Source organism: Pan paniscus, chromosome 18 (genome assembly GCF_029289425.2).
Source record: "Pan paniscus chromosome 18, NHGRI_mPanPan1-v2.0_pri, whole genome shotgun sequence".
NCBI lineage: Eukaryota > Metazoa > Chordata > Mammalia > Primates > Hominidae > Pan > Pan paniscus.
The window spans coordinates 2,462,868-2,489,013 of record NC_073267.2 but is presented as its reverse complement, the minus strand read 5'-3'; the positions used below and the strand labels follow the sequence as shown (position 1 = coordinate 2,489,013).

The 26,146-nt window shown below is 45.8% G+C and overlaps 1 protein-coding gene across 2 annotated transcripts in view; it reads right to left on the bottom strand.

Annotated features, from left to right (window-relative positions):
• Window positions 1-9,823, bottom strand: part of LOC100972985 (meiosis specific with OB-fold) — a 38,764-nt gene extending 28,941 nt beyond the window's left edge. The window contains exons 1-3 of one of the 2 annotated variants that reach the window (XM_034940980.3): window positions 9,637-9,823; window positions 3,798-3,875; window positions 1,477-1,534 (exon numbers count right to left, since the gene is read on the bottom strand). In XM_034940980.3, the coding sequence (XP_034796871.1) occupies window positions 1,477-1,534; window positions 3,798-3,866 (127 nt within the window). In that variant the 5' untranslated portion in view covers window positions 3,867-3,875; window positions 9,637-9,823. The remainder of the gene's footprint in view (window positions 1-1,476; window positions 1,535-3,797; window positions 3,876-9,636) is intronic. The other variant, XM_034940978.3, reaches the window with a different exon arrangement.
• Between the last annotated feature and the right edge of the window lie 16,323 nt (window positions 9,824-26,146).

Below are 26,146 nucleotides of genomic sequence, written 5' to 3'. Positions count from 1 at the left end.
CCTTTGGTACTGCTGGAATTTTTGATAAAAATATAATGTTATATGTACAATGTTTTAAGTCAGTAAGCATACTTCCGCCAAAAAAGGAATACCACAGATGTCATCATAAAAAGAAGTCAAACAACACAGAAGTTTTTCTCCTTCCCTCACAGTCTGATAGGTGAAAAACTGTGAATTTCTTTTTTTTTTTTTTTTTTTTGAGACGGAATTTCGCTCTTGCTGCCCAGGCTGGAGTGCAATGGCGTGATCTCGGCTCACTGCAACCTGCGCCTCCCAGGTTCAAGCGATTCTCCTGCCTCAGCCTCCCGAGTAGCTGGGAATACAAGTGCCTGCCACCATGCCTGACTAATTTTGTATTTTTAGTAGAGAGGGGGTTTCTACATGTTGGTCAGGCTGGTCCTAAACTCCTGACCTCAGGTGATCCGCCCACCTCAGCCTCCCAAAGTGCTGGGATCATAGGCGTGACCACTGTGCCTGGCGAAAAACCGTATATTTCATTTTTATAATTTTAGCAAGTATTTTAATAACTACTTTTTTCTAATTCACACATTTTAAGTGATGCCTTCTGAAATTTGGTAAAAAGATATATAGACTTCCTCACACTATTTATTTAGTATTTCTGATCTAATTAGTTAAGATGAAATAAAGTGCAGGCACAAATGATATGGGTACCAGATGACAGCTTGGTTATTTACCTTAAAGATAAAAGCATCATGCCTGTAATCTCATCACTCTAGGAGGATGAGGCAGGATGATCACTTGAGCCCAGGAGTTTGAGACCAGCCTGGGCAACAGAGCAAGACTCTGTCTCTACAAATTTTTGTTTTTTTTAAATCAACCAGGGACTGGGCATGGTGGCTCACACCTGTAATTCCAGCACTTTGGGAGGCCGAGGCAGGGAGATCACTTGAGGTCAGGAGTTCAAGACCAGCCTGGCCAAAATGGTGAAACCCCATCTCTACTAAAAATACAAAAATTAGCTGGGCATGATGGCATGTGCCTGTAATTCCAGCTACTCGGGAGGTTGAAGCAGGAGAATCGATTGAACCCCAGAGGCAGAGGTTGCAGTGAGTCGAGATCGTGCCATTGCACTCCAGCCTGAGTGACAGAGCGAGACTCCATCTCAAAAAAAAAAAAAAGAGAGAACACATGTGCTCAAATATACATATATACACGCACATACACACACGTGTGCACGCACACATACACACATGCACACACATACACACGTGTGTGTATACACGTATACATATATACACATATGTGTGTATATATACATATATATAGAGAGAGAGGGAGAATGTGGGAGGGAGGGAGAGAGCCTTGAATCAGGTACTTGACCATCCAATAGAGAGCATGACCATTGCTCTTAAGGAGTTAAACAGGCATAGAAAAATTAATCACTTAAATATACTTTGTTGTAGTCATAAGCCAAAGTTGATGAAAAATGAAACAAAGAGTTAAACAGAACTCAGCTTTTTCTGTCTGGAAAGCCTTTGACATCTGTTTTCCCAATAACTATACCGATAACTTTCTGAAAAACAAAAAGGTCACAGAAGACCAATATTAAACACAGATGTACTTGATAAATTTAATTTCATGGGCTTGTTATACTTTACTGGCTCTAACAAACATTTCTGACTAGGAACCATTTAAATGTATTTATTCCAGGCAAACATCTAAAATAAGTTCATAAATGTTCAATTCCACAAGGAATAGTATAAAGTAATCCAAAAGTTAACTACTATTACAAATATAATCATTTAATACTTAGCATATTTCTACTTTATTTTCAATCACTAGATGGAGCACAATAACTGCCCTATGCTATCAGTCCTTACTGAATTCATCCAAAGCACATGTATAATGCAATTTAATTTGCCACAGTCTTCAAAGCTTTCCTTTATATAGGGTTTTCTAACAATCCACATAAAATCACTTAGCTTCTTAATCCAAACATGCTGGACAGTAATATAAATTAGACTGTAACAAAACTTATATTTTGCTGCTAATAAATCTAAATTCTAAAGTCCTAGATCTTAAACCTTCGAGATATTAACATCTCCTCAAAATGTTTAATGTTCTCTTTAGTGACTACTGAAGAAAAATTTTAAATGTGTTTTCAGAAATAAAAATGGGCCGGGTGTAGTGGCTCACACGTGTAATCCCAGCACTTTGGGAGGCTGAGGCGGGTGGGTCACCTGAGGTCATGAGTTTGAGACCAGTCTGACCAACATGGTGAAACTCCATCTCTACTAAAAATACAAAAAATCAGCCGGGTGTGGTGGTGGGTGCCTGTAATCCCAGCTACTCGCGAGGCTGAGGCAGGAGAATCGCTTGTACCCAGAGGCAGAGGTTGCAGTGAGCTAAGGTCCCACTATTGCACTTCAGCCTGGGCAATAGAGCAGGACTCCATCTCAAAAAATAAAAATAAAAATAAAAAAATAAAAAATAAAAATGAATACCTTTTCTGAAAGGAAAAAAACTAAACTTCTTTTGCTAATTGCAGCAACTGATTTTAACCTTACAATAATCTTGACATTTAAATTACAATCAGGCTTTTAAGACTCCTACATTCTAGCTGAGCTATTAGCTAGCCTTATTGCTTATTTAGACACATTGATATTATTTCTTCAATTCCTTATACATGCAGATCTCACTGAATTTTGTTGGAAAATCCAACTAATGGAAATGTTGAGTAAAACTTTCTATCTGAAGAGACCATTATTAGCAAATAGTTTACCTTTCAAGAAAAACTATAACAATTGTTATTTTTTAATATTTTTAAATTTTAAATTATTAAAGTTATATGTAAATGTATCCCATTGTAAGAAATCTAGTTTGCAAAAGCAAAATATAAATAGCAGACTGCTCAGGGGCAGGAAAGGTAAGGGTGTGTGGTGGCTGCTTTACAATAAGTTCTTTAACTTATAAGATGATTCCACCTAGTTTTCTTTTAAGTAAGTAACAGTCGAGGTGTGTTCAAAATCATTGCATTCCCCTGTAACTCCTACTCAAAAAGTCAACTTTCACATAATCATTTTAGAAAACACACCTGTTATAAACCTATATCATAAAAGCAGCATAATGTCAAGTACTTAGACCATAAATTGGATAATTTGGTCAGAAAATTGCTACTGCTGAACAAAATGGTTTAATTTTTTTTTTTTTTTTTTTTTTGAGAAGAGTTTCGCTCTTGTTGCACAGGCTGGAGTGCAATGGTGCGATCTCGGCTCACTGAGACCACCTTCTGGCTTCAAGCGATTCTCCTGCCTCAGCCTCCTGAGTAGCTGGGATTACAGGCATGAGCCACCACGCTCAGCTAATTTTGTATTTTTAGTAGAGATGGGGTTTCTCCATGTTGATCAGGCTGGTCTCAAACTCCCAACCTCAGGTGATCCAGCTGCCTCGGCCTCCCAAAGTGCTGGGATTACAGACATGAGCCACCGTGCCTGGCCTGGTTTAATTTTACAATGCTAAATTTGAGCATTTATTAAATTTTTCACTTTATAAAATATTAAGTAAAATAATACATCTATTGATCATTTTGAACAATTACTAGTCATATCTACAATCATATCTTCTACTCTACACACAAATAAAGATTAATTTTCATCTAGGTGGCATAAATACAAAGTAATTTAGGTATAATTAATATCTAACAATTATACCAATGCAATGAGTATCTATATACTTGCCAATTATAAAAGCATGTGTTGAATGAATCAATAACATTGATGTAATGTTATCACATAAAATGTCATTAGTAAGCAAATCACCACATTATTGAAACCTACCAGATTAGCCATATTTGGCTGCAGATCTGAAAGGGTGGTGAAAATCCTTGTTGCAAAGGAGTTTGCCATTTGTTTAATCTGCATTTTAGAAAATATAATTTAGATATTTAAATTGAATAAATGAAATAAATCATTTAAAAAATTCCAAGAGTTTAAAATCTTATTTAGGGCCGGACATGGTGGCTCATACCTGTAATCCCAGCACTTTGGGAGGCTGAAGTGGGTAGATCACCTGAGGTCAGGAGTTCAAGACCAGCCTGGCCATCATGGCGAAACCTCACATGGTAGCGGGCACCAGTAATCCCAGCTACTTGGGAGGCTGAGGCAGGAAGAAGTGCTTGAACCTGGGAGGCAGAGGTTGCACTGAGCCGAGATCACACTACTGCACTCCAGCCTGGGCAACAGAGCAAGACTCTGTCTCAAAAATAAATAAAACAAAACAAAATAAAATAAAATAAAATATTATTGGCCAGGCGCGGTGGCTCATTCCTATAATCCCAGCACTTTTGGAGGCCGAGGAGGGCGGATCACGGGGTCAGGAGATCGAGACCATCCCGGCTAACATGGTGAAACCCCGTCTCTACTAAAAATACAAAAAATTAGCTGGGCGTGGTGGCAGGCACCTGTAGTCCCAGCTACTCGGGAGGCTAAGGCAGGAGAATGGCGTGAACCCGGGAGTCGGAGCTTGCAGTGAGCTGAGATGGCGCCACTGCACTCCAGCCTGGATGACAGAGCGAGACTCCATCTCAAAAAATAAATAAATAAAATAAAATAAAATATTATTTAGGAAAGCACTGGATAGTTTACTGCTTTGGAAAATTTTTATTATATGGTAAAATGTAAATTAATATCGATTAAACCTACAGAAAACATGTTCAGAATGTCCTTTTATAATTTTGAATGATATAGCTATTGTAGGTTTCAATTTTTAACTTTCATTTCTAAAACCATGTAAAATTTAGTAGTTTTTGAGCACCATGTAAATTTAGTTTTATTTTATTTTTTAATTTTTTTTAACTTTTTTTTTTTTTTGAGACATCAGTCTCACTCTGTGTCCCAGGCTGGAGTGCAGTGGCACAATCTCAGTTCACCGCAACGTCCGCCTCCCAGGCTCAAGCGATTCTTCTGCCTCAGCCTCCCAAATAGCTGGGATTACAGGCGCCTGCCACCATGCCCAGCCAATTTTTGTATTTTTAGTAGAGACGGGGTTTCACCATGTTGGCCAGGCTGGTCTCGAACTCCTGATCTCAAGTGATCCGCCCGCCCCCAAAGTGCTGGGATTACAGGTGTGAGCCACCAAGCCCAGCCAAATTTAGAGTTTTACATGCAAGATGATTCAATGGGACATTTTTTTTTGAGATGGAGTTTCACTCTGTTGCCTAGGCTGGAGTGCAGTGGTGCAATCTCAGCTCACTGCAAGCTCCACCTCCTGGGTTCACGCCATTCTCCCACCTCAGCCTCCCGAGTAGCTGGGATTACAGGCGCCTGCCACCACGCCTGGCTAATTTTGTTTTTGCATTTTTAGTAGAGATGGGGTTTCACCGTGTTAGCCAGGATGGTCTCCATCTCCTGACCTCGTGATCCGCCCACCTTGGCCTTCCAAAGTGCTGGGATTACAGGCATGAGCCACCACGCCCGGCCTCAGTGGGACATTTAAGGATTTAAATATATATTAGCATCAAGCTTACCTCAAAAAATACAGCAAAAATCTACTGTAAACACCTCAAATTGAGCATTTGATTATACTGTGTAAAGGGAAAAGTAGTGATTTTTTTTTTTTGAGACGGAGTCTCGCTCTGTCGCCCAGGATGGAGTGCAGTGGCACGATCTCAGCTCACTGCAACCTCTGCCTCCCAGGTTCAAGCGATTCTCCTGCCTCAGCCTCCCGAGTAGCTAGTACTACAGGCATGTGCCACTACGCCCAGCTAATTTTTTTGTATTTTTAGTAGAGATGGGGTTTCACTGTGTTAGCCAGGATGGTCTCGATCTCCTGACCTGACAATCCACCCGCCTCGGCCTCCCAAAGTGCTGGGATTACAGGCGTGAGCCACTGAGCCCAGCCCGGGAAAAGTATTGATTTTAAACACACCTCTACATAGTAAAACTCCATGAGGGCAGAGGTGGCATCTTACATATTTTTATGTATGTATTTCATAACTGAAAACCATAAATATCAGATGAACGAAATGGTGGTTTGTCCCTCAATATCATCACTCTAAAAGGTTCTATTGTAGAAAAATTGTAAGCTACACCAAAGAAATTGACTTCACTTTATAATCCAGGGCCTCTTTAACTCTGGGAATGCCCACACCCACCCGCTCCAGTTCAAGGACGTGTCTCATGACACCTGAATTTCAGGCAGCCTGTGGAGTTAGTCAAATATGATTTTGAATTGCAGCACCACTAGTTTGTAGTCGTGTGTTTTAACATTACTAAACATTAATTTCCTCATCCTTAAATTGTGGATAACATCCACCTGGCAGTGAAAAGTAGAAACAGTGTATACAAGATGCCTGGATGTACACAGGCTCACAATCAATGATGGCACTGCTTGTCAATATTATCCAATGCACCAGTTTTTGTATTCAAGGCCTTTCAGTGCCAGAAGAAACATTTGGGAATTAAGCTGTGTCAAGTTTTTCATTCATTCTTTGGCCTGGTCTGATGTGGCTCACAATGCAATGTCACTATCTAAAACACTTGCCGAACTGTGACAAATTCATTCACTCATCCAACCATTCAACTAATATTTATTTACAGCCCAAATTGCCAGACATGTGAGTCGAGAGGATGAGTCAGACATTTGACTCAGTGGCTGAATATTCTGTACAAACACAACTACCTACACACCAAGCGATTTCTCCACATTTTTACCCCTTAGCATCTCTTGGTGGGACATGGTATCCTATTATCTCTCTGAATTCCCTTATTTGTCTGCTACCGTTAGAGGTATATGGTAATAGACATTAGTGTCTGCCCACAAAAAATATGACTTGCTTCTCTACCTGGCCACTTTAACAGATACAAAATTAACATGAACTAAAGAGCTCAATCTGAGAATTCAGAGATGACTTCATTCAACAACTACTGTCTCTTTTACCCTACAATTTTGTTTTGTTTTGTTTTTTGTTGTTTTTTGAGACAGAGTCTTGCTCTGTCGCCCAGGCTGGAGTGCAGTGGCGCAATCTCGGCTCACTACAAGCTCCGCCTCCCGGGTTCACGCCATTCTCCTGCCTCAGCCTCCCGAGTAGCTGGGACTACAGGCGCCCGCCGCCACGCCCAGCTAATCTTTTGTATTTTTAGTAGAGACAGGGTTTCACCGTGTTAGCCAGGATGGTCTCGATCTCCTGACCTTGTGATCCACCCGCCTCGGCCTCCCAAAGTGCTGGGATTACAGGCGTGAGCCACCGCGCCCAGCTCTTTTTTTTTTTTTTTTTTTTTTGACAGAGTCTTGCTCTGTTGCCCAGACCGGAGTGCAATCGTGCGATCTTGGTTCACTGCAACCTCCACCTCCCAGGTTCTAGCGAGTCTCCTGGTTCAGCCTCCACAGTAGCTGGGATTACAGAAGCCTGCTACCACACCTGGCTAATTTTTGAATTTTTTGTAGAGATGGGGTTGGGCAGATCGCGAGGTCAGGAATTTGAGACCAGCTTGGCCAACATGGTGAAACCCCGTCTATACTAAAAATACAAAAAAATTAGCCAGGTATGGTGGCGCACGCCTCTAATCCCTGCTACTTGGGAGGCTGAGGCAGGGGAATCCTTGAACCAGGGAGGAGGAGGTTGCAGTGAGCAAAGACTGCACCACTGCACTCCAGCCTGGGCAAAAGGGCGAGACTCTGTCTCAAAAAAAAAAAACAAAAGAACAAACAAAAAACCCTTCCCATTGCACCTTGACTCAAATCCAGACTCCTTGCGGCAGCGTGCCATGCCCAGCTGACCTGGCCTCTGCCCTGAGAACCGCTCTCCGGTACCCTGGCTGCATTTCCTCAGCCTGGGCCTCGGGCCTTTGCAGATGCAGCGCCTCTTTCTCGAGCATCCCCGTCTTCCCAGGACAGGCTCTCCTCAGGTCTCTAGTAGAGGCCTTTCCTGCCACCCTGCCTTATGCAGTCGTGCCTCTGAACTCCCCTGGGGACACTGCTAGTTGCCTGCTGTGTTGTCTTTCTCCTTCATGACACGGTAGTTCGTCAGGACAGAGCCACGCCCTCACTGCACCCCACAGTGACCACGCAGTTCAGGGCCTCACAGGCAGCAGCTGCCGGGTATGTGCTCAGTAAATGAATACATGAGCCCTTTTAAAAGCGATCTAATTTGTAAACTGAGGATAATATTGCTACAATTAGCCTTTTGGAGACACAGAATTTTAGTTAACAGCTAATTTTACATTTATAACATGCACTGAAGTTATGGGAACAAGTGTGATTTCTATCTTGCTATTGTAGACAAATGAAGAAGTTTCCAGGGAGCTCAGTGATGAGGTTCCCATGATTTCCCATGATTTTTTTTTTTTTTTTTTTTTGAGACAGGATCTCGCTCTGTTGCCCAGGCTGGAGTGCAACGGCACGATCTTGGCTCACTGCAACCTCTGCATCCCGGGTTCAAGTGATTCTCCTGCCTCAGCCTCCCAAGTAGCTGGAATTACAGGGGCACCACCACCAAGCTCGGCTAATTTTTGTTTTTTGTTTGTTTGTTTTTGTTTTTGTTTTTAAGTAGAGACAGGGTTTCACCATGTTGGCCAGGCTGGTCTCCAACTCCTGACCTCAGGTGATCTTCCCACCTCGGCCTCCCAAAGCACTGGGGTGACCGGCACGAGCCACTGCACCCAGCAGACATCTGCACTTTTTTTTTTTTTCTGTCGCGGGGGCTGAAGTGCACTGGCGTGATCTCGGCTCACTGCAACCTCCGCTTCCTGGGTTCAAGCAATTCTCCAGTCTCAGCCTCCCGAGTAGCTGGGATTACAGGCGCCCGCCACCACGCCTAGCTAATTTTTGTATTTTTTGTAGAGATGGGGTTTCACAATGTTGGCCAGGCTGGTCTCATCGGCCTCCCAAAGCTGAGGTAATCCCAAAGGATTACAGGGGTGAGCCACCGTGCCCGGCCTTTTTTTTTTTTTTTTTTTTTTTTTTGTGAGATGGAGTCTCGCTCTGTCTCCCAGGCTGGAGTGCAGTGGCGAGATCTCGGTTCACCGCAACCTCCGCCTCCCGGTTCAAGCGATTTTCCTGCCTCAACCTCCCTAAGTAGCTGGGATTACAGGCGCGCGCCACCACGCCCGGCTAATTTTGTACTTTTAGGAGAGACGGGGTTTCTCCATGTTGGTCAGGCTGGTCTCGAACTTCTGACCTCAGGTGATCCGCCCACCTCGGCCTCCCAAAGTGCTGGGAAAACAGGCGTGAGCCACCACTGCACTTTTTAACTGCCAGGTCGGGGCTTGGAAAACTCAAAGTAGGACCCACATGTCCGCCGCTCTCAGCTCCGGGAGGAGCTTTCCCGCGTGTCCTCCTCCGGCACCAGCCGCGAGAAGCCCCGGGAGGGCCAAAGCTCGGGGGCCGCGGGAGGCGCTGGGAGGGCGGGCGGCGCCACAAGACAACTTGCCCCCGCCAACCCCGCGGTGAGCCGAGGATGCGACCACGACCGGACTCCGCGTAGGGCGCAGGCACGTACCCCACACGCTGCGCGGCTCCGCCCGCTCCCCTCCCGGCACGCGCGCGCCCGCCGCTCCCACAGGGCCTCCGCCAGCCGAACGCCGGGCCCTGACCCGCGCGGGCTCCCTTCCTCGGACGCCGCCCCACAGCTGGAGGCCTGGCCCGCGTCGCCACCTGGCCGTCCACGCCGCTGCTTACCCGAGGCTGGCCCGCCGGCTGCTCCCCGGGCCTGCACAGCTGCAGCCGCGGCCTCGCGGATCTGGCCCGCCCGACCCCCGGGTCGCCCGCGCTTCGCGGCTTCTCCACAGGACGCTCGGGCCACAGCCTCGTGCAGGTGCGACGGCCGCGCGACCGTTAGCGCGAGGCCCCGCCCCGTCCTCAGCGACTCCGCCCCCACCGCTCACTGGCTCCGCCCCCACCGCTCACTGGCTCCGCCCCCAACGCGCTCAGACTCAGCCCTCGGGGGAGGGGAGGGGAGCCCGGTTCCCGTTTCTTCCTTCTTGGGAGTTAGAGGGGCAAGACAGCCGCAGGCGCGGGGAGGGGTCTCCGTGCGCTCTCACAGCCGCGTGTGGCTCTGTGGTCGCTGGATTCCAAAAGACGGTGCGCCGGAAAAAAATTAACATATCTATCTATCTATATTATGAAGGGCGGGCGCGGTGGCTCACGCGTGTAATCCCAGCACTTTGGGAGGCAGAGACGGGCGGATCACCTGAGCTCAGGAGTTCAAGACCAGCCTGGCCAACATGGTGAAACCCCGTCTTTACTAAAAATACGAAAGAAATTAGCCAGGCGTGGTGGTGAGTGCCTGGTTGTCTTGTGGCGCCGCCCGCCCACCCGAGTAGTCCCAGCTACTCAGGAGGCTGAGGTATGAAAATCGCTTGAACCCGGGAGAGGTCGCTTGAACCCAGGAGAGGAAGGTTGCAGTGAGCCGAGACTGTACTACTGCACTCCAGCCTGGGCAACAGAGTGAGACTCTGTCTCCAAAAAAAAAAAAAGAAAAAATGAGCCAGGCGCGATGATGCATGCCTGTAGTCCCAGCTACTGGGGAAGCTGAGGGGGGAGAATCGCTTGAGCCCAGGAGTTCAAGGCTGTGGTGAGCTATGATGGCGCTACTGCACTCCAGCCTGGGCAAGAGTAAGACCCTGTCTCTACAAAATTAATTAATTAATTAATATAATATATCTATATCTAATGATACATTTGGCATGTAGTACATCAAGAAAATACCCATAGATGGGCTGGGCGCGGTGGCTCACGCCTGTAATCCCAGCACTTTGGGAGGCCGAGGCGGGCGGATCACGAGGTCAGGAGATGGAGACCATCCTGACTAACAAGATGAAACCCCGTCTCTACTAAAAATACAAAAAAGTAGCCGGGCGTGGTGGCGGGCGCCCGTCGTCGCAGCTACTCCGGAGGCTGAGGCAGGAGAATGGTGTGAATCCGGGAGGCGGAGCTGGCAGTGAGCTGAGACCGCGCCACTGCACTCCAGCCTGGGCGACAGAGCGAGACTCCGTCTCAAAAGAAAAGAAAAAAGAAAAAGAAAGAAAAAACCCTAGATGTGTATATCTATGTATGAAAAAAATATATATAATTAGATGTGCTAAGGATTGGACTTAGGTGAATCTGACAAAAATTTTCTCAGCTCTTCATCTTTTTAATTACTTCCATTTAGAAATCTTTTTAGTTTAATGACTTATACTAATTTTTGTTAACAGAGTACAACCCAGGGCAAGTAAGATCCAAAAACTAAGTCCGTTAAATTTGTCACCTACTACTGTCCACATGTAGCATTATTCAAGTTTCTCTTTAAAAAGAGAAGAACAACTTTGGTGCATATAACACACACATATTATAAAAGAAAAATACCACTGTAGAACAAAGTTTTATGTTATTATTAAAATACAGTTTTTCTTTTCCTCATTTTTTTAAATTTCCCAAATAATACTGGGAAGCAAAATAAAGTACTTGCATTTCACCATTTCAAATATAATGGGAAGAGGTGGGTTTTTAAATCGTCCCTATTCCTTTCCAGTCTCTGCCTTTAAAAGAACATATTTTTGGCTGGGGTTGGTGGCTCATGCCTGTAATCCCAGCACTTTGGGAGGCCGAGGAGGGCGGATTGCCTGAGCTCAGGCGTTCGAGGCCAGACTAGCCCAACGTGGTGAAACCCCATCTCTACAAAAAATACAAAAATTAGCCAGGCATGGTGGCGGGAGCCTGTAATCCCAGCTACTCGGGAGGCTGAGGCAGGAGAATCGCTTAAACCTGGGAGGCAAAGGTTGCAGTGAGCCAAGATTATGCCACTGCACTCCAGCCTGGGTGACAGATGGAGACTCCATCTCAAAAAAAAAAAAAAAAACAACCTATCTTTATCTTTCCAAAAGAATAAACTAGTGGCCGGGGGCGGTGGCTCACGTCTGTAATCCCAGCACTTTGGGAGGCCAAGGTGGGCGGATTGCCTGAGCTCAGGAGTTGGCCACCAGCCTGGGCAACACGGTGAAACCCCGTCTCTACTAAAACACAAAAAATTAGCCAGGCGTGGTGGCATGCGTCTTTAGTCCCAGCTACTCGGGAGGCTGAGGCAGGAGAATTGCTTGAACCCAGGAGGTGGAGGTTGCAGTGAGCCAAGATTGGGCCACTGCACTCCAGCCTGGACAGAGAGAGACTCTGTCTCAAAAAAAAAAACACAAAATAACAAAATAAAATAAACTAGCATTTTAAGTCCATCTTAAAGGAGAAGAAAAAATATAAAAATAGTTTTCATGCATTTTTCATTTGAGCCTCAGTGAAGCAATAATATTTTAAAAATTTTTAAATTTTGTCACGTTTTAGTAAATTAATTTTTGCAGAAAGCTAAATAAGGTTAAGCAAACAGTGTCAGCCTCGCCAGGACACAACAGGCTTCTCATAAGCCATGACGCTTCAAAATACAAGCCTAAAAGAGTGGAATTGCTTCACGCTTGTGAAATTAAGTCTCCCTTGTTGTGTACGGAATTTGTTTCTTCCATTTTTTATAGCAGTTCTGTGAAATTGGCTTGCTCTTAACAATAGGATTGACTTGTCAATATATTTTGGATGTACACGAACAGAAATAAGGACTAGAAATGCTAGCTTGCCCTTGCCGCTTGATGCAGAAGTCAAGGGTGAGCGAACAAGGGTCAGAGCTGAAATAGCTCACATGTCTGGCTAAAGAAATGGTAGTTGGCTACATGGTCAGCTCCCCAGAGCATGCCAGCTGTCAAAACATCTAGGAGCTGTCACAAAGGAGTGACAGGCAAAATATATAGTCATAAACTTTACACGTTCTAATCAGTAGAAAAAAATTGACAGTTATTTTAATGAATTACAAGATAAGCTTTTATTTATTTAACAAAACTATAACTTTTCCAACATTGATCCTGTGACTATGGTCTTCCTCCCAGGAGCTGAAATACTAATAGATCAATTACTGGCATAATTAGTCTCACCCCCACTCCTCACTCCATCAAAGGACTGATCATCTTTTTTGTTTTTCTCCCAAAACAGGGTCTCACTCTGTCACCCAGGCTGGAGTGCAGTGGCACGATCACAGCTCACTGCAGCCTCGACCTCCCTGGGCTCAGGTGATCCTCCCACCTCAGCCTCCCGTGGGACCTTAGGTGCACACCACCACGCCAGCTAAGTTTTGTATTTTTTGTAGAGATGGGGTCTCGCTATATTGCCCAGGCTGGTCTTGAACTCCTGGACTCAAGCAATCTTCCTGCCTCAGCCTCCCAAAGCACTGGGATTATAGGCATGAACCATTGTGCCTGGCCTAATCATGTTTTAAATAGATTGTAGGCCAGGCGTGGTGGCTCACCCCTGTAATCCCAGCACTTTGAGAGACTGAGGCGGGTGGATCACCTGAGGTCAGGAGTTCGAGACCAGCCTGGCCAAGATGGTGAAACCCCATCTCTACTAAAAATACAAAAATTAGCCGGCATGGTGGCACATGCCTGTAATCCCAGCTACTCAGGAGGCTGAGGCAGGAGAATCACTTGAACCCGAGAGGCGGAGGTTGCAGTGAGCCAAGATTGCGCCATTGCACTGCAGCCTGGGCAACAAGAGTGAAACTCCATCTCAGAAAAAATAATAATAATAAATAAATAAATAGGTTGTAGATACACTAACATTTACAGATTTTTTGTAAACTTTTGCAGAAGTTTATGTAGAGAAGAGGAGTGAGGTAACCTGCAAAAGGGACTGGAAGAACTAGATGTGGAAATCGTGTTTAGGGCCAAAAAGAAGCAATTTAAGAGCTACTGGAGGCCGGGCGTGGTGGCTCACACCTATAATCCCAGCACTTTGGGAGGCCAATGTGGGCGGATCACCTGAGGTCAGGAGTTGGATACCAACCTGGGCAACATGGCGAAACCCCGTCTCTACTGCAAACACAAAAATGTGTTGTGGTGGCAGGTGCCCGTAATCCCAGTTACTCGAGAGGCTGAAGCAGGAGAATGCTTGAACCTGGGAGGTGGAGGTTGCAGTGAGCCGAGATCGCGCCACTGCGCTCCAGCCATTTGCAGCATTGCCAAGTATGTAAAGCTCAGCTCCTAAGCTCTTTAAGACTCCATCTCAAAAAATAAATAAATAAATAAAAATTTAAAAAAAGGTTGAGCGGTGAATTGAAACAGGAACTGAAAGCTGCAGGACAAGGTGAGAGGTGCTGAGCTGAAGTGAGTAACGTGCTGGGCTTGAAATAACTCAGCGTCTGTAGTCCGTGCCCAGGGACCTGGGGTGGTTCCTGCGTGCTGCATGTCTGGCACCCCGTACTAGAGGGAGCAGAAGAGGGCATGAGCACACAAGGCACAGGCTTTGACCTTTGGAAGCCTATCCCACGGGAAATTTACTGAGGTGACAACAGAAGGAAGGGCCCATGTCTTGGGAGTGCTGTCATGGCCATGTTTCAGCACCATTTATATTAAACACACACGCACACACACACACGTATATATATATATATATATATATTTTTTTTTTTTTTTTTTTTGAGATAGAGTCTCGCTCTGTCACAAAGGCTGGAGTGCAGTGGCACAATCCTGACTCACTGCAACCTCCACCTCCCGGGTTCCAGCAATTCTCCTGTCTTGGCCTTCCAAGTAGCTGGGATTACAGGTGCGCGCCACCACACCCAGCTAATTTTTGTATTTTTAGCAGAGACAGGGTTTCACCACGTTGGCCAGGCTGCTCTTGAACTCCTGATCTCAAATAATCTGCTCTCCTCAGCCTCCCAAAGTGCTGGGATTACAGGCATGAGCCACCGCGTTCAGCCATAAACATATATAATTTTTTAAACCCTCCTAAATCATTGCAGCGTACCTTTGCCAGCTATGTGGCCATTAACAACATCTCTGACCGAGCTGTTCCAGCCCCACCTTGCCAGCCGTCTGCAGCATTGCCAAGTATCTAAAGTTCAGCTCCTACGCTCACCCCAAGCCAGCTCAGCACCTTCCAATTCTATGGAAAACACCTGGTAACTGAAGCTCAGCGTCTCAAAGGCAGCCTTGAATCCTCCCTTCTCCTCCACTTTCATCATCAGGAGCCAGGTTCTGTTTTTCCTTAGCACCTGCCCTTGTCTCTCCACATCTGTTGCTGCCACCCTCCTGCGGCTCTGGCAATGTTGTCAGGGGATGGAGCAGCACGCTGCAGGGGCTCTCATCTCCCCTGCCCCAGCCCATCTCATGCCCTCAGAGGGATGAATCTTACCACATGACGCTTCTCAGGGCTGCACCACAGCTTTCCCTAGGCGGAAACCTCCAATGCTATCTATCACAGGGGCACAAATTCTTCTGTAAGTTGCTATATGTAAAGGGCTTTGTGGGCCAGACAGTATCTGTTGCAATGAACCAACTCTACTCTACTTTTATTTATTTTATGTATTTATGTATTTATTTATTTATTTATTTATTTATTTGTGTTTTGAGACAGGGTCTTGCTCTGTCACCCAGGCTGGAGTCCAGTGATGTAATCACAGCTCACTGCAACCTGAACCTCCCAGGTTCAAGTGATCCTCCCACGTCAGCCTCCCGAGTAGCTGGGACTACGGGCGTGCCCCCACCACACCCAGCTAATTTATTGTATTTTTTGTAGAGACAGGATCTCCCTAGGTTCCCCAGGCTGGTCTCGAACTCCTGGGCTGAAGTGATCCTCCCACCTCTGCCTCCCAAAGTGCTGGTGTTATAGGCGTGAGCCACCGCACCCGGCCAGGCTTTGTTCTTTATGGGGCTTATTTACATGGTTAAGGGTTTGCTCAGAGCTTGAGAACCTATTTATATTGTTCTCATATTTCGCAAATGTTTAATTAAGGAAGCAAGAGAAAACTGCGAGTGCAAAAGACCAATTTCAGTTTTTAAAATTATCACTCTGAGAAAAGGACAATAGATATTTCTTAACCTGCTTAATTTCAGTGTGCATTAATCAGAGCACTTTTATCTTAGCAGTGTTATTGCGCAGTTGTCTGAAATGAGAAAATAAATGGGGTTTAGGAGGAGTTAACATGCATGGTAGAAACTAAAAGTCAGGCTGTCTGGTCAAAAGTCTCAGCCTTGCCACTAATTAGCTGTGTCACTCAAGCATCTGAACTTCATTTTCCTTATCTGTCAAAAATGAAAAGTTTGGACAGATCCAGTGGGACGTGGGACGAAGATGAACACAAAATGTGCGCCCTGTGGGAAACGTGATGTATTTATTTGCTTCTATGTCCCACTCTCCTCCCAGACTGAAGCTCCTATTGCTAAGGTAGCACCTCCTGCATAGCTGGTGTTTACTGAGGGGATCATTCAATACTCGTAAGTAATATCCGCGTCTGATATGTAACAAAGCTGCAAAAAAAGGGGAGAAGGCATTAAATTCACTTGATAGGGCATATCTAGGTTGCTGCATGCTATGACAGGGAGACTGGCAGATTGGTACCATAGCGCTTGCTGCTAGTTTTAGCCCTTAATTTAATTTGCTGTATGATCAGCTGGGTGTGGTGGCTCATGTCTATAATCCCAGTACTTTGGGAGGCCGAGACTTGAGCCCAGGAGTTCGAGATCAGCCTGGGCAACCCAGTGAGACCCCATCTCTCCAAAAAAAAAAAAAAAAAAAAAAAATTAGCCAGACGTGGTGGTGCATGCCTATAGTCCCAGCTACTCTGGAGGCTGAGGTGGGAAGATCACTTGAGCTGGGGAGGTTGAGGCTGCAGTGAGCTGTGATCGCACCACTGAACTCCAGCCTGGGTGACAGAGCAAGACCCTGTCTGAAAAAATAACAGTAATAATAATTTGGCCAGGCGCAGTGGCTCGAGCCTGTAATCGCAGCACTTTGGGGGGCCAAGGTGAGCAGATCACCTGAGGTCAGGAGTTCGAGACCAGCCTGACCAACATTGTGAAACCCCATCTCTACTAAAAATACAAAATTAGCCGGGCGTGGTGGCCCACGTCTGTAATCTCAGTTACTCAGAAGGCTGAGGCAGGAGAATCGCTTGAACCTGGGAGGCGCAGGTTGCAATGAGCTGAGATCACACCATTGCACTCCAGCCTGGGCCACAAGAGCAAAACTCCATCTCAAAAAAATAAATATAAATAAAATAATAATAATAATAATTTGCTGTAAGATCTTAGAAGTTACTTCTCTAGAACCTTAAAACAATGTGTAAAATGTAGATAAACATAACTCCCTTAAAAAGCTCATAAAGGTCAAAGTTAGCATACTCTGAAACAATGGATGGGAAAATACGAAAGGCTACATTCTGTGGATAACTGTTACTAACATGGGTTGCATAAGACTGCACCTGCTGAACTGGCTTTACCATTCATTCCCCTCTTTCAGTTCATATTTTCCTTCAATTAAGTAGGGGAAAAAAACAAAAGAAGCAGAGAATAGTCATTGTTAACAGACCAGCTTCCTCGGTGTGTCCATTCCTCCCACCACCTTCCTTCTTGGGGCTCACATGCAAATGGCCCCAGAGGGCTCATGGCCACAGCAGCGTTCTATGGGTGTCCTAGTTCCACTCAAGGGACACCCACAGCTCACAAAGTGGGAAATTCTTTCCCTTGTATTGGTTTCTAACACTTTTAACATCACATTTTCGCCAGGCATGCCAGCGCTGTAATCCCAGCACTGTGGGAGGCCCAGGCGGGAAGATCGCTTGATCCCAGGAGTTCGAGACCAGCCTTGGCAACATGGCAAAACACCATCTCCACAAAATCAAAAAATCAGCTGGGTGTGGTGTGTGTGCCTGTAATCCCAGCACTTTGGGAGGCTGCAGTGGGAGGATCCCCAGAGCCCAGCAGTTCAAGGTTGCAGCAAGCCGTGATCGCAGCACTGCACTCCAGCCTGGGCCACACAGCAACATCCTGTCTCAAAAAAAAAAAAAAAAAATTTATTTTTCTCCACCTTTTTCTTCTTTTTTTCAGGAGGCGTCTCAATTGTTTCTTTCTTTCTTTCTTTTTTTTTTTTTTTTGAGACAGAGTCTCGCTCTGTCACCAGGCTGGAATGCAATGGCGAGATCTCGGCTCACTGCAACCTCCGCCTCCCAGGTTCACACCATTCTCCTACCTCAGCCTCCCGAGTAGCTGGGATTACAGGCGTGGGTCACCACACCCAGCTAATTTTTGTATTTTTAGTAGAGACAGGGTTTCACCATGTTGGCCAGAATGGTCTCGATCTCTTGACCTCGTGATCTCCCTGCCTTGGCCTCTCAAAGTGCTGGGATTACAGGCGTGAGCCACCATGCCCAGCCACTTTTTTCTTAAAAAACCAGAAAAGCTTCCTCAGTATATAGTAGTCCCAGCTACTCGGGAGGCTGAGGCAGGAGAATCACTTGAACCCGGGAGGCTGAGGTTGCAGTGAGCCAAGATCAAGTCATTGCACTCCAGCCTGGGCGACAGTGAGATTCCGCCTCAAAAAAAAAAAAAAAAATTAAATTTTGAGTCCTCTCATTTCACTTTGTAAATTCTCGTTTGAAGTGTAGACAAGTGTTAAAGTATTTCACCAGCACATAAGGCAAATACAACTTTGTAATGTGACTTTGATCAACCGTTGAGGTTAAAATTTTACTTGGTAACGTTTCCTAAATAATTAAAATAGATTTTCTAAGAGGCAGAATAAACAGGTGAATAAAATTCTTGCCTGCAACGTGTGCAGTGTGGATGACAGCAACGTGAGCTCCCGTGGGAACATGGTGCTAATCTTGAAAAAATTACTTTGTGAATTATTGGATGCTATTGGGACCCTGTATTTGTGTTATCAGCAAATCAAGAAGTGATTCTCTCTGGGAATATTAGCCACAGTAAAATGTTCTAGACATCTCTTTATTAATTAAACAAGAGAAAAGGTAATTATAGTCTCTGCTAGGTCCCTTAAATCATTTCCTTTTTTAAAATGTCTTTTTATTTTGAGACAGGGTCTCATTCTGTTGTCCAGGCTGGAGTGCAGTGGCATGAACATGGCTCATTGTAGCCTTGAACTGCTGGGCTCAGGTGATCCTCCGACCTTGGCCTCCTGAGTAGCTGAAATTACAGGCATGCCCCACCATGCCCGGCTAAGTTTTTTTAATTGAGATGGAGTCTCGCTTTGTCACCCAGGGTGGAGTGCAGTGGCGTGATCTCTGCTCACTGCAACCTCTGCAGCCTGAGTTCAAGCGATTCTCGTGCGTCAGCCTCCCGAGTAGCTGGGACGACAGGCATGCACCACCACACTCAGTTATTTATTTATTTATTTTTTGTATTTTTAGTAGAAAGGGGGTTTCGTCATGTTGATCAGGTCGTTCTCAAACTCCTGACCTCAGGTGATCTGCCCGCCTCGGCCTCCCAGTGTGCTGGGATCACAGGTGTGAGCCACTGCGCCCGGCTGTACCCGGCTAATTTTTGTATTTTTTTGGACAGACAGGGTTTTGTCACGTTGCCTGGGCTAGTCTCAAACTCCTGGGCTCAAGCAATCTGCCTGCCTCGGCCTCCCAAAGTGCTGGGATTTCAGGTGTGAGCCACTGCGGTGGCCTACTATTGTTATTTTTAGCAGAGATAAGGCATTGCTACGTTGCCCAGGCTGGTCTCAAACTCCTGGCTCAAGCGATCCTCCCACATCGGCCTCCCAAAGCTCTGGGATTATAGGCGCGAGCCACTGCGCCTGGCCTCGGCATCCTGTATTTTATCTCGCAACTGTGAGGCAGATGCAGTGGCTGTTGGGAGAAGGTAGTGATGTGGGGGAGAAATAGAACACTAAAACGAACCCCACGGGGAGCCAAAGCGGCCACTGATTCACAAACAATCTAAGGATCACAGATAATTTCTTTCTTTCTTTCCTTTTTTTTTTTTTTGAGACCGAGTCTCGCTCTGTCGCCCAGGCTGGAGTGCAATGGCATGATCTCGGCTCACTGCAACCTCCGCCTCCTGGGTTCAAGCAATTCTCCTGCCTCAGCCTCCTGAGTAGCTGGGATTACAGGTGCCCGCCACCACGCCCAGCTAATTTTTTTGTATTTTTAGTAGAGATAGGGTTTCACCATCTTGGCCAGGCTGGTCTTGAACTCCTGACCTCAGGTGATCTACCCGCCTCAGCCTCCCAAAGTGCTGGGATTACAGGCGTGAGCCACCATGCCCAGCCACCTGGCCTTTATTTTTTAAATTGTGATAAAATATGCTAACATGCTTGAGCCCAGGAGTTTGAGACCAGCCTGGGAAACATTAGTGAGACCCTGTCGCTACCAAAAGAAAAAAAAAGCATAACAAAATGTACCACTGAAACTTTTTTTTTTTTTTGAGACGGAATCTCACTCTGTCACCCAGGCTGGAGTACAGTGGCGCGATCTCGGCTCACTGCAACCTCCACCTCCGGGGTTCAAGCGATTCTCCTGCCTCAACCTCCCGAGTAGCTGGGATTACAGGCACATACCACCACCCCCGGCTAATTTTTTGTATTTTTAGTATAGACGGGATTTTACCATGTTGGCCAGCCTGGTCTCGACCTCCTGACCTCAGGTGATCCACCCGCCTCGGTCTCCCAAAGTGCTGGGATTACAGGCATGAGCCACCGCGCCAGGCTGGCCTAAACCATTTTTAAGGGCGTAAGTCAGTGCCATTATGTACATTAATAAGGTTGTATCACCATCATCATTGTCTATTTCTGGAATGTTTCCATCATCCCAAAGAGAATTCAATCTTTAATACTCAAATATTTTAAAATTAAAACAAAGAACACTGAGACGAAGATAAACTAAATCCAGTTGGGCAACTTTTTCTTCTGAATAGGCAGACTCTCACTATCGTATCAAACTTATATTCGTGGACATATATTCGTGCTGCAAACTCTGGAAGCACTCACCGAAGCAGATAAAGGCTTTTCAGAGGTTAATGGCCTGTGATCAGTCTTGCAACTAGACCCTGAATCCATCATTCCTGATTCTCACTCCTAATGGCATTTTACTGGGTTGTCCAATGAGTTAATAAATGAAAAATTATATTAAAACTTATAAATGCAACATGTACCCTCTATCAATATTTCCCATCATAAAATAATACTTTAAAAGTGAATTTGAGCCAGCTGCAGTGGCTCACACCTGTAATCCCAGCACTTTGGGAGACCGAGGTGGGTGGATCACCTGAGATCAGGAGTTGGAGATCAGCCTGGCCAACATCGTGAAACCCCATGTCTACTAAAAATACAAAAATTAGCTGGGCGTGGCGGCGCATGCCTGTAATCCCAGCTACTCAGGAGGGTGAGGCAGGAGAATCGCTTGAACCCGGGAGGTGGAGTTTACAGTGAGCCAAGATCAAGCCATTGCACTCCAGCCTGGGCAACAAGAGCAAAACTCCATCTCAAGAAAAAAGAAAAACAAGGTGAATTTGGGCTGAATGCGGCGGCTCATGCCTGTAATCCCAGCACTTTGGAAAGCCGAGGAGGGAGGATCAGTTGAGCCCAGGAGCTTGAGTTCCACCTGGGCAACAGAGTGAGACCCCGTCTCTATTTTAAAAATGCAAAAATTAGCCTGGTGTGGTGGAGCTTGTCTGTAGTCCCAGTTACTCAGGAGGCTGAGGTAGGAGGATCGCTTGAGCCCAGGAGGTCGAGGCTACAGTTAGCTGAAATTGCGCCACTGCACTCCAGCCTGGGCAACAGAATGAGATCCTGTCTCAAAAAAAAAAGAAACTGAATTTATATGGAATCACTGTTGTGACATTTTAACATCTTTTCTCTATAGTTATTGTACAAAGAATACCTTTTTTTTCAAAAAAATTTTCAAGAAAAAAATACTTTCAGGTTTTTCCACGGACTTAGAAATATGAGACCGCTACAACAAATGTATCTAGCCTGGCAAAACATGAATGAAACGTTGTATGCAGTCTCTTTTCTATTAGTCAGTGGCTGAAAGCCTTTGAAACAACCTGATGGGCGGTTGGTATTGTGTAAGACGGTGACCTAAAAACAGCCTGCCAGTTCCCTGCCATCCCATTTTTCAACAGCAGGGTGTGATCATAATGGGCTTTATTGACATCATAAATCTGAGAGCATGGATGGTATCCATTTCCAGTTGTTTAATTGAAGAAATGAAAGATCTTGTAATATGGAGTTGATATGGAGAGTTTGTCGAGCTACAGTAAAATTTTGCAAGAGCTGTGACCTTGGGTCAGAAAATGACTGATCAAGACGGAACCTTTTGTCATACTGTGGAAGCGACTGTATTGACTTATTTTATTCTTAGCGCTAATGCCAACAGAGAGCACGAATTGCTTCTGACTGCTTTCTGTCTCAACCCAGAGTGACTCTGTGGGCAAATCAATACAAGTATCGTCTAAATAAGCTATGACTAAATAATAAAATATGATAAACTTTTATTATTTATTTTGAGACAGAGTTTCGCGCTTGTGGCCCAGGCTGGATTGCAATGGCGCGATCTCTGCTCACTGCAACCTCTGCCTCCCGGGTTCAAGCGATTTTCCTGCCTCAGCCTCCCGAGTAGCTGGGATTCCAGGCATGTGCTACCATGCCCGGCTAATTTTTGTTTTTTCAGTAGAGACGGAATTTCGCCATGTTGGCCATGCTGGTCTTGAACTCCTGGTCTCAAGTGATCCTGGCCTGAGCTTTTCAAAGTGTTAGGATTACAGGCGTCAGCCACTGCACCTGGTCTGTTTTCCATCTTCTTAATGTGATGGGTTCTCATAAGGGTGAACAGGTGGGCGTGAGCAACCTAGACCCAAACAGGTGAAGCCACAGCAAATCATAGATAGTCCCTGGGTTTCGTGGGTTTGGGAACAGCAAATCGCAGACCGTCCCTGGCTTTCCTGGGTTTGGGAACTTTATTTAGGATGTTTGACACAGCTGAGCGTAAAAGAATGATACATTTTCTCACAACTTGTAAGATTTGAGAAGTGCTGAAAGCCCTAGAGAGGAGAAAGAGAATGGTGGTGTCTATTAAAATGCAGTGTGAGATCATCTATGATTCATTTTACATAAGATTTAAAAATAAGCAGAACAAATACATAGCTTTACAAGTTCCAGTCGTGGTTACTCTTGCTGAGGAGGGGGTAGGCAGAGGAAGGGGAGTGAGGGGGGTTCTGGGGTGCTGGTTACCTTCTGTTCCTTGGTCTGAGCAATGGTAAATGGTCGCCTTTGTGAAAATTCATTGAGTTGTACACTGATGGCTTGGGCACTTCTATGTGTATAATATTCAATACATTTTTTGAAAATGTAAAAATGGGCCAGACACAGTGGTTCACGCCTGTAATCCCAGCACTTTGGGAGGTGGAAGCGGATGGATTGCTTGAGCTCAGGAGTTTGAGACCAGCCTGGGCAACATGGTAAAATCCCATCTCTACAAAAAATAGCCAGGCGTGGTGGCTCACCTGTAGTCCCAGCTACTTGGGAGCCTGAGGTGGGACAATCACCTGAGCCCAGGGAAGTTGAGGCTGCAGTGAGCTGTGATTGTGCCGCTGCACTCCAGCCTGGGTGACAGAGCAAGACCTTGTCTCAAAAAAAAAAAAGGGCTGGGCACGGTGGCTCACGCCTGTCATCCCAGCACTTTGGGAGGCTGAGCCGGGTGGATCACCTGAGATCAGGAGTTTGAGACCAGCCTGGCCAACATGGAGAAACCCCGTCTCTACTAAAAATACAATATTAGCCAGGTGTTGTGGTGCATGGTGCTCACACCTGTAATCCCAGCTACCCAGAGGCTGAGGCAGGAGAATCGCTTGAACCCAGGAGGCAGAGGTTGTGGTGAGCCGAGATCGTGCCATTGCACTCCGCTGGGCAACAAGAGCAAAACTCCGTCTCAAAAAAAAAAAAAGTAAAAATGTAGTATAGAAGAATCTTTGTCAGTCCTTTACAGAAAGTTGATATGAGAATTGTCTAATAGAATTTTAAAAATAGATGTTATTTTTTAGAAGAGTTTTAGATTTATAGAAAAATTGAGAAGCTAGTTCAGGGAGTTTCTATATGCCCTATGCCCAGTTTCCCCTATTATTAACATATTAGTGTGGGCCAGGCACAGTGGCTCACGCCTGTCATCCCAGCACTTTGGGAGGCCGAGGCGGGGGGATCACCTGAGGTCAGGAGTTTGACTACCCTGACCAACATGGTGAAACCCTATCTGTAGTAAAAATACAAAAATTAGCTGGGTATGGTGGCACGCACCTGTAATCCCAGCTACTCCGGAGGCTGAGGCAGGAGAATCACTTGAACCCAGGAGGCGGAGGTTGCAGTGAGCCGAGATCGAGCCACTGCACTCCAGCCTGGGCGACAGAGCAACACTCAGTCTCAAAAATAAATAAATAAAGTAAAATAAAATAAAAATATATTAGTATGGTACATTTATTACAATGAATAAACCCATATTGCTACATTAGTACTAACCAAAGTCGGTAGTTGATTCAGGTTTGCTTACTCTTCCCCTAATTTTCTTTTCTGCTCCAGGCCCCCACATCGCCTTTGGTCACCATGTTTCACTGGGCTCCTCTGGGCTGTGACAGTGTTTCTGGTGACCTGGATGGTTTTGAGGAATGCTGGTGTGGGATCGTATAGGAGTTCAAGACCAGCCTGGCCAACATGGTGAGATCCTGTCTCCACTAAAAATACAAAAATTAACTGGGCGTGGTGGTGTGTGCCTGTAATCCCAGTTCAGGCGATTCTCCTGCCTCAGTCTCCCAAGTAGCTGGGATTACAGGCACCCGCCACCACGCCCGGCTAATTTTTGTATTTTTAGTAAAGACAGGGTTTCACCATGTTGTTCAGGCTGGTCTCGAACTCCCGACCTCAGGTGATCCGCCCGGCCTTGGCCTTTAAAGTGCTGGGATTACAGGCGTGAGCCACCCCACCCAGCTTGTAATTAAATTTTTTTCAGTCCACATAGAAGACGGTGGTGCCGTCAGATGAAGCTGTCCTATGCAGGGGTGCTGTTTTTTGTTTTTTGTGTTTTGTTTTGTTTTGAGATGGAGTCTTGCTCTTGTTGCCCAGGCTGGTTGCAGTGCAGTGAGCCAAGATGGCACCACTGCTTTCCAGCCCGGGTGACAGAGTGAGACCCTGTCTCAAAAGAAAAAAAACACAAAACTTCTAAAAGAACATCATGGGGGAAAAACTACGTTTTATTCAACTTCTCTACATGTAAGGTACCATTTAATGTTTTTAAAATTTTGAGTTGGCCGGGTGTGGTGACTCACGCCTGTAATCCCAGCACTTTGGGAAGCCGAGGCGGGCAGATCATCTGAGGTCAGGAGTTCGAGACCAGCCTGATCAACATGACAAAACCCCATCTCTATAAAAATACAAAAAAAATAGCCAGGCGTGGTGGTGGGTGCCTGTAATCACAGCTGCTTGGGAGGCTGAGGCGGGAGAATCGCTTGAACCTGGGATGCAGGGGTTGTAGTGAGCCAAGATCTCACCACTGCACTCCAGCCTGGGTGACAGAGTAAGACTCTGTCTCAAAAAAAAAAAAAATTTAACTGGGAGCCCTACATTTTATCCGACAACCTGGGCTCAGGACCTCCCCCAGCAAGGCCTGGGACGCCCTGCCTCTGTGACTTCCTCACCAAAGCTCAGCAAGCCCAGCATTCTGGATTTCTTCCAGTGCTGGGAACAATTCAAGTTCTTTCCCGGCCCGGGGCCTTTGCGCAGCATGTTCTATATTGCTGGAACCCTCTTCACATGCCTGGCTGCTTCTCACTCGCAAGGTTTCAGCTTAAATGTCTCCTCCTTAGAACGCCCTTTCCTGAGCCAGCTGTGGTGGCGCCCTGTAGTTCCAGCTACTTGGGAGGCTGAGGCGGGAAGATCGCTTGAGCACAGGAGTTCCAGGCTGCAGTGACCCATGATTGCATCACTACACTCCAGCCTGAGTGACAGAGCGAGACCCTGTCTCTAAAAATAAAAAATAATAATTAATTAACTAAAAATTAAAAAGGGCCGGGCAAGGTGGCTCACGCCTATAATCCCAGCACTTTGGAAGGCCGAGGTGGGGGAGAACACTTAAGCCCAGGAGTTTGAGACCAACCTAGGCAACATAGCGAGACCCCATCTCTACAAAATAAGATGTGAAGTTTTCATTTAACATCATCAGTGGATCTTTGGAAACTGACTTTAAGCAAAACAAAGTAAAACAGGTCTTCAGATTAGGTTGTTTGTTGTTTCATTATAATGTTAACAAGGAAAAAAATAGTTTTTGTTACATGTCGTTTTCCTTAAAGTTGCAGTTTCCAAAAGCCTATAGTGAGGACTGGCTGTAATTAGT